The sequence below is a fragment of the Ammospiza caudacuta genome, chromosome 5 (assembly GCF_027887145.1).
Source record: "Ammospiza caudacuta isolate bAmmCau1 chromosome 5, bAmmCau1.pri, whole genome shotgun sequence".
In the NCBI taxonomy this organism is placed as follows: Eukaryota; Metazoa; Chordata; class Aves; order Passeriformes; family Passerellidae; genus Ammospiza; species Ammospiza caudacuta.
The window spans coordinates 26,745,968-26,760,614 of record NC_080597.1 but is presented as its reverse complement, the minus strand read 5'-3'; the positions used below and the strand labels follow the sequence as shown (position 1 = coordinate 26,760,614).

At 49.9% G+C, this 14,647-nt stretch overlaps 1 protein-coding gene across 1 annotated transcript; it reads right to left on the bottom strand.

Annotated features, from left to right (window-relative positions):
• Positions 1 to 227: 227 nt before the first annotated feature.
• On the bottom strand, positions 228 to 6,293 carry HMOX1 (heme oxygenase 1). The gene is made up of 5 exons (XM_058805140.1): positions 6,205 to 6,293; positions 5,768 to 5,888; positions 2,982 to 3,473; positions 2,269 to 2,380; positions 228 to 945 (listed from the first exon to the last, which is right to left on the bottom strand). Exons 1-5 carry the CDS (start codon positions 6,234 to 6,236, stop codon positions 812 to 814), a joined length of 891 nt encoding a protein of 296 aa, XP_058661123.1. The 5' UTR covers positions 6,237 to 6,293; the 3' UTR covers positions 228 to 811.
• Positions 6,294 to 14,647: the final 8,354 nt, after the last annotated feature.

Below are 14,647 nucleotides of genomic sequence, written 5' to 3'. Positions count from 1 at the left end.
GTGCTGTTTCTAGAAATAGAGAGAGCAGTGTGTAGGAGCTGAAGGAACCTGCCCCAGCTTAGAACAGGTTATTGTTAGCACTGAGTGGGAGCGGAGTCTGGATCCCACTTCTCTCTATTGTTGTGTCTGTGCAGGCAGCAGCTCCAAAAGACATAAAGCCAGGAGGAAGAAAGACACCTCCTTTTTCCCCAGGTAAGGCTTTAATAATAGCAAACACCAGGCTCAAAGACTTTACATTGAATTTTATTACGTGTATAAATTATACAACCAGACAAGAATGACACTGTATGTCCAACAACTGTCTTTTGTTTTTCAAAGACAAAAATATGGGAAAAAGAAATAACAAAGACCTAGTAATGTCATGTAAAACGAACCCATGGGAGCATGTGGCTCCACAGGGAGAGTGATCACAGTATTATCTAGCAGTATAAAAAAACTGAGCAAACAGAGCTCCGAGGAGCTCCATCTTTCTGAGGAAAGACAGATGCCAAAGCTGTGTTTCTGATCCTGTAGGGTTTTTGTAGGCACTCTGTAAAGCAATGACAATTCCTGGCCATTGTTTTTAGCCTTTTGCACCCTTGGTTTTTGGTGATAAAGTTAGTCTCCGAGAAGAGCTCACACCAAGCACAGGAGAAACTTTGCCTGACCCCCCTTACAGCACTCTCTGATTTCCAGGAAGAAAAGTCTCCGAGTGTTAGTGGCAGAACCAAGATCACAGTACCCAGTCAGGGGTAATTTCTCTCATGAGGACTGGGGAGGGTGGATTAGTTCAGGGTGAGGGAAGTCACAAAGAGAGGTGAAGGTCCTGCTTTCACATGGCAAACAAGCCCACGGCGACGGTCATGGCGAGGCAGCTGAGCGCCACGACCCACCGCAGCAGGGAGGGCGCGCCGGCGTCTCTGCTCCTCGGCCGTGTCCTCTCGCTCTCCTTCCCCGCTGCTGCCCCTGCACCGGATTGGGAGAAAACCAAATAAAGACAAGTGAGAAGAGGCTGGGGCAAGGAGCTGCTAAGGAGCAGTGTGTGCTCTCCCCAGTGCCAGAGCACACCCTGCTGGGTTTGTCCAGGGAAGAGGGAGAAAGGCCAGAGCGCAGCTGGGAGAAACAGTGGCAGCAGGTTCTGCTCTCCCAGTACAGAGGGGAAGCAGCAGACTTGACCTGGGAATCACAAAGGCCACAGCCCCTCTGCCTGGAGGTGACCACCAGCCTCTTCCCTTGTCTCCTCATGGGCTTACATGTGCCCTGCCCAGCTCCATCGAACCCCTGAGACGTGCAGAGGACAGACAAATACTGAAGCTAGGATTTTAAAAGGCATTTTTTGTGTCCTACTTCTCACTGATTTAATTAGTTAAGCTTCTAAAGACCTTGAACAGTCTTCAGCACTCCAAGCAATTTCTGCAGTACAACTTCAGGATGGGATTCCTCATCCAACACCAAATTTTTCTGAAAATCTTACTCGTATGCATGTATTGGGAAAGGAATGGCAACGTTTCACAGACAACTTTTAATGCCTTTCCCACAGAAGCTGCTTTAAGCTTCACTATCCAGAGATGCTTAAGGCAAGGTTTGCTTTTCATCTTTGCCATGAAAAAACTGTGGTTCAATCCAGGATGCACTGAAAACAAATCTCCATTTTAGCTTCAGAATGGGCAGGCCATGAGGGGTTTTTATTTGAATTGCGTGTCCTCATGGGAACCACTCTGCTCTGCAAACATCTGAGCTCACTCCTCACTCAGGCACAGGCCTGATTACATTCCACCATCCACAGCAGTGCTCACTGTGAACCCAGCACACTCTCTGCAGTGTTTTCAGCAATACTTCTGGGAGGCAGGAAAATGATCAGAGGGAGATCCAGTCCAAAAGGACAGGCTGCTGGATAGGACTGGGTCCAGAGAACCTTCTGTCAGCATCACAGCACCACGGCTGATCTGCAGCACCCAAAATTGATGCCTTTGCCTCTGTGAACTCCAGGTCAGTTTTCTCTGTGGTGAATGAACGTACATTTTTTAAAGGCCTAGAGGTGGAGAGAGGAGTCTCTTTTTGTAAAGCTTCCTCCCTGACACACTTTCTGAAGAGCCCACATGTGTTATCCTTGCTCTGCCATGTCTAGAAGTTTTGCACACAGCAGTGCCTCTCCTTGCACTGCCTGCTGATGGCTGGAGAGGAGATGGGGCAAGCGCCTCATGCTAGTTTCCCAATGGCTTTTACAAACAAGGACAGAGGAGGGGAGGAAGGAGCCCTGTGAAGCACCTGCCCCTGGAAGTGCCTTACCATGCTGGTGTGATTTGTTGACGCTCCTCGTGCGAAGCTGCTCTGCCTGTGGCTGCACAGGGTGACCATTCTCCTGGCCCTTGGACACCAGCTCCTGCAGTGCCTCGAACACCTGGGGACAAGGAACCCTGTCTCATTGTGTGGCCTCCTCTTGCTCTTTCCCTGGACCCCCTGCCCCTTCCCCAGGCATTTTAGGAACTAGAGGAAGACACGAGGCTTCAGTCTAAATCTCCTGGCACATTTTGCATGGAACAAAAGTTGCCTGTGAGCTCAAGAGGATGTCTTTCAAACTCCTTGTTCTCTTTGCAGGTTCTCCCTGAAGCTTTCAGCTAAGGAGAAGCCTGTTGCCCACCTTCTGTTGGGAAGGAAAGTGAGGTGCCTGTCACCTAGTCAGAGTGCACAGGGGATCTGTGTAAAGTCACCACAGAGGCAGGACAGATACTCTGTAGTATTAACCCTCATTCATATCTGAATAGTGGCACATGGAATGACTGAATTCAAGCACTAAGGGAGGGAGAAGAGCTTTTCAGAGACCACTGTTTTATTTGGCTGCCAGGTTGGAGAAGCATGGCCATCCAACTCTGACCAGCTCGCCCTGATCCACAACTTCTCCTAAGCTGCCCAGTGCAAATACTGGCCTTGCATTTCCCCTGTAGCTATTTTCTTGTTTGAGAGAGGATGTGGGCTGGCAGGGCTGGCTGGTTCTTACTCACCCGTATATTTAACAGGAATGCTTTCTTGGCCTCCTCCGTGACTCTTTTCTTAGTGGCAAGGTCCATCTCGAGAGCGTTCATGCGGGAGCGATAGAGCTGCTTGAACTTGGTGGCATTGGAGACCCCATCAAAGGTGAAGAAAGCCAGCCCTTCCCCAGTGCTGGGCAGCTGGAGAGCCTTCTGGGCAATTTTCTTCAGCACCTGCCCCCCAGACAGGTCTCCCAAATAGCGAGTGTAGGCATGGGCCACCAGGAGCTCTGGCTCGTTCTTGCCTATGTAGTGGAGCCTCTCGACGTATTCCTGAGTAGCCTCAGGACAGGGGAGCTCTTCCCTCCAGTTTCTGCCATAGAAGTACTTCAAGTCTTCCTCCAGGGCAGCTTTGCGGTGCAGCTCGGCCGGAAAATACAGCGGGGCATAAACGGGATTGTTCTTGTTGCGTTCAATCTCTTCCTCCAGAGCAGAGTAGATGAAGTACAGGGATGCTGTAACCAGCTGAAAGAGAAGAAAGAGGGTGAGCTATAGGTGCATCTGTTTGTTGCTTTCAAGTCTGTGGGACAAACTGTACTAACAATAAAGGTACTCGTGGGCACACCCACTGTGAGTCACAAACATCTGTGATGTTGCAGATTTCCCACCTGGAAAACAGTGCAAGCTACAGGGAGACACTGTTTATCCCTTCCCTTCTGCTTGAGATAGCAATCAGGTGAGCCCTTTCCAGCAGGTATTGGTCTTACTTGCTCTGAAGTCACTGCCTTGCCTTCCAGTTAAAGTCTGGCAGCTTGATGTGATGTAAACTGGAGCCCTGTTTAAGCATTCCCGGTCCCTTCCCGTTCCCTCAGTCAATAGGAGGGTATTCCCAAAGGTATCCTTTCTGGTACATTGTTCAAATTTGAATGCTCCAAAATGTGGCTTTCCTTTGTGGGGCCTTGTGAGATGATGACACACCCTGGTTATTTTTCAACATATTCATCCCGTCAGCATCCCACCGTCCTGGGAACTGAGGCACCACCACTCTGCTCACTCAGGCATGCAATGGGGTTGCCTCCTCGGTTGCCCCAGGGAGACAAGATAAAAGGGATCTGGAAGCACAGCCTGCCTCTGAAAGATGCCTTTGTGAAGGAGTGCTGAGAGACTGTGTTCTCCCCTCTATTTTGAAACCATTGTTATTGTTGTTTTTCCCAGCTTATGTGATACTTTCTTCTATCTGCCAAATTTTCCATGTGATCTAAGACAATATAGCTGTGTTCTTTCCTTCCCCAGGCATTCTGTTTTCATAGGCTCTCACACCTTCACCACCCCTTCCTTACCCTGGGACCCCTTGCGAGCAGCAAATGGTGAAAGCTGAAGGTGTTGCAGTAGAGCTGAGTCAGGTTTGGGTAGGGGGGATTATGTTGCTCACGGGAGAGAAAGCTGTTTACTTTCTCACAAAGCAGTCAGTTCTGCAATGAGAGAGTTCCTGTTTCAACCTTGCCCCAGTGTGCCAGAAAATAGGACTTTGATAAGCACATGGGCAGTGACTGGTTGTGGAAACAAACATCCACCATCTGGGGGGTCACGTAGCAGGCCAGATATATAGGTCTGCCAAGAGTAAACAAAAAGTTTTTTAAACAGTAACCTGTTACCCAGCTTACCGGAAAAGAAACAAAACATGGCAACACTGCCTTCCAAATTAAGCAAAAATGTAGCTCAGCTGATTGTTTTCAGAGGCAGGTAGTGGTTTAATGAGAAACATGGCTTTTAAACACTTGTTAATTTTTAAAATCCATGTCCCATCTCATTTGCCTGACAGCATGTAAAAATCATCTAAGAAACCAAGTTCTATTCCTGAAGGTCTTTTTACAGCTTGCCTGTCTCAAAGATCACTGCCTAACCAATGCCATATTTCGTACAGCAGGAAGTCAGCACCTGAGATTGAATTTATGCTTGGCTAAGTATTCTGAATGTCACCTATCAGAAATAAGCAGTCTCTTTCCTACTTCTGTGGATTTATTTGCCAAGGAACAATCCAACAACAAAGTAATTAAGCCACAGGTTGAATTGGTAGCTGTTGTTTGCAAGTCCATGTGTCACTTCCTATGGCCTCTCAGGAATTTCTGGCCCAGGTGTTTGTTTTGGTTTTGCTCTTTGTTATGTGGCTCAGATCCCAGGAATTGTATCTAGCCAGGTTAGGTTAATATGTGGAAATGTTTCTCTTTTCTCTTGAAAAAAGCAACAGGCTCCTGCTTGTTAGCAGCAGACACAGATTGCTCAAACTCAGTCTGGTTTTGAGTTATTGTTCATGATCTCAGCTGTGGTATAACTCAAGTGACAATGCAAAGTTCAGTGCCAGCAATGATCCCACATCCTCACTTTCTCACCATCCCATCATTATTTCTAGCTGCAGCTGCCTGGAGTGTTGTAAATACAGAATTCTCCCTCTTTTGGGCATTTCAGCTGCTCAAATATCTGAACATAGTTCTATCTCCATTAACTATGAGTGGCAATAATAACATGCAGGCATTTATGAAGCAAGAGAAAAGCAATAGCATTAGTCCCATCAACCTTTTTTTCCTTTTTCTCCTGTTTGAGCTTGGCTGCCCATTGTGATATCGCAGAGTCCTTCCCCACCTTCTGCAAGGGGAGCCAGTAACACCTCAGGGTGCAGAAGTTCCATGTTTGCCATAGGAGATGCTGATACATCATGTCCCCACACTCCTCACCTGTACTGGCCCCATCCTGCCCCCTTTAGTCCCCATCTGATCTGTCTGGTGAGGAGTTCCCATCCCCAAGCAATGCTGCTGGAGTACCTTGAACTCCTGGAGCGACACCTGTCCCTTCTGGAAGTTCCTCATGAACGGCGTGTTCTCTGCCTGCTCGTGCACCTCCTTGGTGGCTTCCTTCAGCAGCTCTGACAGGTCTCTGGACATCCTGGGGAAGAACAGTGAAAGATATTAGCGCTGGCTCCTCTGACAAAACAGATCTTTGCTCTCTAGGACAAAAGGGGGAGCCTGGGATGGCAGAGAAAGGAGCAGAGCGTTCCCGAGAGGTGTGGATGGGACCCAGAGAGCACCAGCTTTCCAAACAGTGTCCCGAGCAAGGAAGGCTGCCAGGCTCCATCCAGAGGTGGAGGCAGCAGCGTGCCTTTCCCTGCAGAGCAGGAACAGGAACAGCATTCCTAAAAGCAAGGCGAGAAGCACAACGCTCCTCTGACAAAACGTCCCTCTCGCTCCCGTGCCGCTCTCACCTCTCGGAGCTGTGGGACTGGGAAGTTTCCATGTTTCTCCACTCCTGTGCTTCCCTGCTGGTGCTGGTGCTCTGCTCCTTCCCGTCAGCTCCAGGACAGCGAGGCTCTGAGCTGGGCTCCGTCCCGGCCCGGATTTATAGTGCCGGGCCACGTGAGCAGAGCGCTGACCTCAGGCTGCACAAACTCCTCTTGCAACACAGCAGCGCTTCCCTCGCTGACACCCCTGCCGGCCCCAGCCCCCCGAGCCAGGAGGAAGTCACCAGATGCATCCTGATAACTAAGCAAAAACAAGAGGACGTCCAGAAACTTCTCTTTTGAGGGTGCCTGGCTCTGTAACCCTTTCAGTGCTATGAAAAACGCCAATCACTTGTTTTTAAAATTTTAAAAAGTTTAATAGTAATAAAATGGTTATAAAAATAGTAACACAATTAGAGTAATAACCATTTGGACAAATTGAATTAAGACAATATGAGACAATAAAAACAAAGAGTTAAGGATGTCCAGGTACCTTTTCTGGGCAGCATAAGCCCGAAAAAGGACACCCGTTAACAAAGGATTAACCCTTAAAAACAATAGCCGGTTGCGTATTCATACATCTCATACATGATGCATAAATTCCATTCAAACACAGGATTCGGTCTTCATCAACTTCTCCCCTCTAATCCTAATAGCGCCTTCGAGGCGGGAAGAAGTTTGTTTCTTCCAATAAGAAGGCAATAAATTCCCTTTCTCTGAAAGATCTAGGTGTCCTGTGGCTGTTATCTCACTGCAAGTCCTTTCTGTTAAACAAAGCATCTTACATAGCATAGTTTCTATTTTAACAATTTTTATAACCTAAAACTATATTTAACACAGTACTTCAGAAAATTAATACAGCATTGCTTTCTAACACAACACATATAATATTCATTTTAATATTTGCGAGAAGCCAATCATAAAATACATGCACTTTTCACAAGTGCCTTGCCCGTGGCAGGCAGAGCCTGGGTGTTGCCAGAGGCGCTCCTTGTCCTGGGCACGGTGGGTTGGACAAGGAGGGTGGATGTACAGAGCTGATGCCTGGGGCACAGAGGGCAGCCTCCTGCACCCTGCCTGGAGAGCTAACCCAGCCCTGATCCTCCCCTGCTCGGGCACAGCTCAGCTATGACCATCCCATCTCCCGTGGCTGCGCTCAGGCACCACCAGCTCTGGCCTGCAGGTGCCAGACGTGCCCTTGTGCAGCTCCCCCTTGCCCTGGGCAGTGAGCCCTGTCACTTTGCACAGGTGTGCCAGCACCCATGCACAGCAAAACCCTTTCCACGCTCTCCTGCTCATGGAAACAATGGCATTGGGTTTGTTTGACAGCTGGCTCCTGTCATCACCACAGCAGCGTGCAGGGCAATTCAGGAAAATGGCACACCCATGTCCCATATTCCCAGGAGGCTGGGGTAGCTGAAAAGATATCATACAGCACTTGAGGGACACTGAGGAAATCTGCAGAGACTTTCAAAGGCAAATAATTCCTCTGATTTGGGAAAAGAGTTGGACATGCTGCTTCTGCCAGTAGCTGTTGCTCTGCTGGGCCTTTTTTTTTTTTTTTTTTTTTTTTAATAAAGTGGTCAGTGAAGCAGCCAGCAGATGAAGCTGGGCCCTTCTTTTCTACCTGTAGCTATGCTGGAAGCTGGGCTAGCAGGGGCAGGTGATGCACTGGCTGGCTGTACTTTGGAAAAGCACACATTTGTGCTCAGCCCAGAAGAGCAGGGCACCCAGAGCCACCATTCCCCTGCTGCTGTGGGTGTGAGAGCCTCCCTGGTACGCTGGTGCAGGGGCTGGTGGGGAGCAGAGCCTGGGTGGGAGGAGAAGGGCTGTGGCACCTGCTGTCCCTGTGCAGCCGCCCTCTCTGTGGGGGCTGCCACCCAAGCCAGCACCTCGCCTGCCTTCCTGTCCCTGCACCCACACCAGCCCCAGCAGGGCCGGGGGCTGTGGGTTGAAAAGCTATTCTAGAAAAAGTATCCTTCCACGCTTCTTTTTCTGACTCCAGCAGACATCTGGCGTGCAGTGCTCAGGAAGGATTACTCAGCATTTCCATCCTGACTCAGCCAGACTTTTCCTGTCTTGCTTTTGTCTTTTAAAGCAACAGTGCACGCTGGCAAAAGCTGATGTTCCATTTTTACCCCCATGTCACTGCAGACAACTTGCTTGCTTTTCTGGAGGGTAAAATAAATTTATCAGGATGTCTTGGATCTTCAAAGCAAATGTGATAAAGCCCCAATCATCTCCTGAGAGTGCAGAGTTCATGTGTAGAGCAGACAGCCCCAGGGCCAGTCCCTCCTGAAAACACTGAAACCACAGGAACAGACCTAAAATGAATGCTTCCCTCGGGCATAACTCCTTAAAACTCTTGTTTTCTGTAATTTTCAGTGAGTCCTATTCTGACAGGGGAAGCTGGAGCACAAATTGAACCTTTAGTTCTAGTGAAGTAGGGAATATATGGAAATTACATGAGAATAAGAATTATATAATGAGAGTGTATTATTCATTTTGTGAAATACTATGACAAAAATCCAATCCTCAAGCCCTGCCCCTCCTTTCACCTGCAGCCCCTGGCAATGCACCCAGATCTTCCCAAGGACTTTATGGGTGCTTTCAAGCCAATGATTTTGTCCCCAGAAGCTGCATGCTTGGAGGCCCTGTAGCAGATATATCCCAAAGTCCTTTCCCTTTGTGGTAGGTCTGTGTCAGACTGGGGGAAGAAAGAGAGGGTCTCTAGTCATGTTGCTACCATTCCAGGGAGATTTTCTGGCTTGTAACCATTCGGTCCCAGGACGTGGAGCAGTACCTCCTCTGGCTCTTGGGGCTTTACCTTCCCCTGGGCAGGTCACAAGAGATGCAGCTCACCTCTGCCAGGAGATTTGCAAAGGTGAGACAAGCAAGCCATGCCCCATAAGTGATTTTTGCTGTCTGATTTCTCTCTGATTTGGGTTCCTTGGGATGGAGCAGTTGTGAGACTCAGCCTGGCTCTCTGGAAAGGCCCACATGCCCTGCAGCAAGATGGAAGGAGAACTGAAAGTGGGGTGTCATCATCTTTGCAGTTGCTGGCCTGGAGCATTTCTGCCCCCCCAGTGTTGTGCAGCAGGGGCTGGGATTGCTTCTGCTGTGCTGCTGCTTTGTGATGGGCGGGAGGTCAGTGCCACCCAGGGAGCCAATGTGCCAGCAGGGATTTGTGAGGGACCATCTCTCCCTCAAGAAAACTCTGGGAGTTGGCACTAGAGAGCAATGAGCGGGGAGGGAGGGGAGTGCTTTTAGTGGAAAGAGCAAACTGCTCCCAGAGCAGTGGGCCATGGGAAATCAGAGGCCAGCCCACATGCAGGTCACTAGGAAATTCAGCTTGGATATCACTAAAGTCTCAGAGCTGTGGTCTCCGCTGTGCCTGCCAGAAGCCCTGCTGTCTCCTGCCCTTCCAGGAGCTGTGCCTGGCTGCTGCCAGAGCTGCTCACTGTGAGGACACCAGCAAAACTGCCCAGGGGATTTCTAGCAAAGATGAATAAAGCAGCCTCAGGCAAGGTGTTTGTAAAAAATCTTGCTGGGCTTAAAAGCCTGTCTGCACATCCCAGCCCCTGAGAAAATGCTTAGTCACGAAATGGGAGATGAATGGTTAAAAACAACAGAAAGTTATTGAGAGGTCAGTGTTTCCATGCGGAACAGGGAAGTGAGGAATTTTCTCCTCTTTGTACATTAACAGCCTGTTTTGCCAGTAGATTTATGGCCAGAGATGTCTAGTTACACAGGCAGTCACGGGATGCCGAGTCAGCTCTCGAGTCCCTTGTGGGCAGCGCTGTTCCGTGCTGGGCTCTGGCAGCGGCTCCCAGCGGCTCAGCTCGGCTTCCCTGGGGACAAACCGGCCCTGGCCAGCTCCGAGGGGCTCACGGGCTCTCTCACACCGTGACACAGCAAAACGCAGCTGCCTCGGAATGCTGAGTGCAAACCAGGCAGCTGAATCAGCACTCCGGACCAGGATTTGCTGCGTAATGCTAGGGGGAAAAGGAGTTACGGTAACTGCTTAAAATGACTTGCTGGAGAAAGGAGTCTCTGCTGGAGTGTGCAGGGATATCCTGTGTGTTAGTTTGTGTTTATCAAAGGGAGATTACCTCTCCCAGCCCCACCTTGGCAGAACTGACTGTGCTCCCTGCTCTCTCAGCACCTAAAAATCCCAGTCTAGATCAAAGATACAGGTGGAGAAAAAGGAGGTCGAGAGTCCAGTGCACTGCAAATCCCTATGGAGAGCCCAGGCACTGCAGCTGTCCATGGGGCTGGCACTGCTGGTACCTTTGGAGGTTGTATAGACAGGCATGGCTGTGCTAGGCAACCACCCACACAGGAACCCTGGAAAACAGTGGGGTGGGAGGCACAGGCAAATTTCCCAGGATTAATGAACCAGCGTGACAAAAATGGGACATGCAGAATACAATAAATATTTTCATAGATATATGGGGATATGTGTGCTGCAGGACACTGGTGTTTCCAGCACATAGCTGTGAGCAAGGAGAGAGCCTGGGCAGTCTGGAAACAGAGCAGGGAGAAGGAGGGAGAACAGAGCAAGTGCCCTGCAAGGCATGGGCCTGGCCAGAGTCAGGCAGTGACCTTAAGCACACAGCAGGTGATGGGTACACTGGGCTGAAATTTTGGGAGAGGGTGCATAGAGCCCAACATGCTTCCTAGAGTCTTGGTGGTCATGGGAATCAATCCTGCGTCCAGCTAGGAGCTGCTTTGGCAGCCAAAGGGAGGTGTGGAAGGGAATGGGGCAGAGTTTGCAAATAAAAATCCCATTTGTGCAAATGTTTCGGTAGGTGCTGCTCCCTCCTTTGTTTCAGTGCCACAACCGTGACTGTGAGACGGAACAAACCGTGAAACTTTGGATTTGAAAAATCACACATATGCAACAAAGAGGACCTTGTACCGCACTGCTCACATCCTTTTCTCAGGAGGAGGAGGAGGAACGGGAAGCCAAGTTTCGCACAGAAAGTGAGACCTAAGTCCTCCCTCCCCACAAGGTTTCCAAAACACCTCTGCGTGGTTCCGTAGCCCAGGGTCCAGGGAAGCGCTGGCCCGCAGGAAGGGGCTGTTTCTGGAGATTTCTCCGGCGTTCCGGACGCTGGAGCGGGGCCAGGAGCAGCAGCTGCAATCTCAGCGCAGGGAGGCGCCGCCCGGCACGAACAGCCCGAGTGCAGCGCTCCGTGACTCAGCAGAGCCCCTCGCTCAGCTGACTCAGCACCCGCCCGGCCTGACCGTGACTCAGCAGCACGCCCAGCTGGGAAAAGGTGACTCAGCACCGGCGGGAGCCGGGTTTGGGGGCTCATGCCCCGGCGGAACGTGCGGCATCGCTTGCAGCCACCGAGAGTTCCCCTTTCAGCCGTCCTTCCCAGAGGCGCCCCGGGTGAGGCAGGAGGGCAGGAAAAGCTGCTGTTCCAGGCTGGGCAAGCTGCAGCCCTCTCCGACCTGGGGATGCATGGGATTGCCGTGTCCGTCTGCTGTGGGACCGGGACAGTCTCTGCTCCGTACGGGGGAATCAAGGCATGGGAACTCCGGGGTGCCGCATGGGCACCCGGCTTTCACCTGTGCTGGTGCAAAACAGCAAACCCAGGAACCATGTATGGGAATGAATCCATTCTAGAGACTGGCATTCGGGATGTGCCAAATTTAAGTGACTCAAGACACACACAGAGTGTCTGTGGCACAGAATGTGCTCCCTCCTTCACTCATTACCAAATATCGCTCCAGGGCAGGCAGGCAGGACCTTATTTACTCCACCGAGCTGCTCTCTGTCTTGGGAGGGTGACAGATACATGCTGACGAAGAGAAATATGCCAAAGAAGGGTTAGAAAGGGCAGATATTACTTCAAAGACCTTAGTTTAGGGCAGACTGGGCTCAGCATTGGAGAGCCCTGTGCACTATGGAGCTTACAGACTGCAGCTGGTACAGCAAAAGAGCCAGAACACCCTTTGGGGGTTCTGAACCATCCTTTTGGGGGGATGCATTCCCCAGCATCCCAGGCACCGAGGAATCAGGGCTTTGGGCTCAGCCCTTCCCCTGAGCAGTGCTGGGCACAGCAGAACCTCGGGGCGGTGGCGGCAGCTCTTTAGCTAAATAATCATTAACAAGGCGACGTGGGATTTGAATTGAAGTGTTCGATTGCCGGGTGTGGTCTGGCAGAGGCCGAGAGGGACCAAGGTACTCCGCAAGTGGTGAGACTGAAGGTGCCTGGTGTGGGGTGAGCCACCCCCTGATTGCCCGGCTGCAGCTGGTTGTTCATGGTGTGCATGCCAGCACTAAACGTGTCCCTGCCCAGGGGCAGCGGGGCACTGCTGGCAGATCACCCACACCTCGACTTTTTTAATTTTTTTTTTTTTTTTTCTTCTTATTTGGACTACGACTGCTAAAGTGCTGAGAGAAATTGCCACCTCCTTCTCACTGAGACTGATCTGGCATTTAAGCTTTTTTTTTTTTTTTTTTTTTTTTTTTTTTTTTTTTTTTTTTTAATGGTCAAGCAGCTAAAAATACCAGTGAAGTGCCTCGCAGCAACTTTTCTAAACACAGATTTTCCTACCACTCTGTGCTGGTGAAAGAAACTCCCCATAAGCCACAGGAAAGCCGTGTCCTTGCCTCACCCTGCTGTCAAATGTGATCCACGCTTTTCTGCCGAGATTGGCCAGGAAAACAAGCGCCTGGATAGAGGCACACGCAGCTTTTCTGTGCTGCGAGGGAATTCCTGATCCCCCAAGAAAATCCCTGCTGCAGAGCCCCCAGGACTCTCCCTGGCAGGGCTGAGCCCCCAGCCTCTCTGTTGCACAGTGTAGCAACCCCTGCAGCCCCATCCAAGACTGCCTGGCAAGAGCCATGTCCAGCCTTGCAGGAATGCTGCTGGAGACAGCCCTGCAGCACGCTTGGACTCATGGGGAGTGATCCTGTCAGTGGCCATCTCTCTTCCCTTGCTCCTGAGCACTGCAGCACCTACTTTTCCTCTCATTTGTTTGTATCGTCTTCATTCACCCTTAGCAGCACCAACAGTAATCTAAAGGAAAGGGGAAGTGGCTTTATTCTCATTTTGTGAAGGGAGGGAGATTTTGTTATTCAGAATAAGCTTTGAGGAAGTTTTGACACGGCAAAGCAACATGAAAGTCCTTTGAAATGGAGAACAGCCTTCCCAGTAAACTGGCTTGGGACACTTCTATGCTGACTTTGTGAGACAATGCTGTGGGAAATCAGGACATATTTTTGTTATCCCCCTTTAAAAAAAAAATTCATGTACTAATTGGAGGGGTAAAAGAGAAACATGTAATTTTTTGCCTGTATGAATGTGATGCTGGCATGCCCAATATCATGCTACCCAAACATCATGGAAATTCTCATTAACTTTTAGTGTATATTTAGTTTTTAGAGATGTCAAGCAACTCTGACCCAGTACAAGGAAGTTATGTCTTTCTTCTTCTGGCATAGCAACAGCTGTTCTGGGTCATGCAAAATATCTGTCCAGGTCAGGATCCTGTTCCCAGAGTGGTTATTAATGGATGCCTAGGCAGAGCACAAACACCCTTTCCCGTCCTCCGTGCAGTCACAACGTGTGGATGAATCCATGTTCTGGAGTGGTCGCTGTGCGGGGCCGCACAGGGCTGATGGCTGCAGCATAATATTAGACTACGGAAAAACTTTGTTTTGTTTCTGTCCCCGGAGGTGGCAGAGCCTTAAGCAGGTCACTGCCAAGGGAGGGGCTGTTCTCTGTAATCGGGAAGCCCGGGCTGGGTGTGCGAGGGACCACAGCCATCTGGTGGTCAGAGCGAGCAGCGCTGTTCTTTCTAAAACAACATCAGAAAACTTAAAAAGGGAAAGGCATTTAAAAGAATTCCTTAGAGTGCTGTCATTTTTTTTCTTTTTCGCAATCATGAAGCAGTTTTTGCCAATGAGAAGTGCCCAGCCTCTAATTAAAATGATCCCTTGCAGAACTAGCAGGTTTTTGGGTTTTTTCCCCAAGTTCCTTCTCAAAAGAAACCTTGCAAAATTATTCAAGCTATTACTGGTATAATCTATAACAAGTATGACAGTACTAATTTGGAATCTTTCCATGCCTTCATCCTTGAAAAAGAGCTACCTTGTCACTGTTGGGTAAATCTCAGTGGAAAGCACTGTGACCATGGCTGGCTGCGCAGTCGAGAGGGGACAGGCTCACCCCAGGAGCCACAAGCAGCACTCTGAATTTTCACATGTTGGCCATCAATTCTAACTGACCTTACTTGGCAGACACCAAAAATGCTTTCCGTCTGTTTGTCCCTTGACAAAAATAGCAGCAACCCCTTTCTGCTGCACTCAAGTCTTCCTTGGGGACAGCTCCCTCTTGCCTTTGCCAGGTCCTGTGCTGGCTGCTTGGGAAATTAAAAACAAGGTGAGGGTGAAGATGGGGTTTTGTCTTGA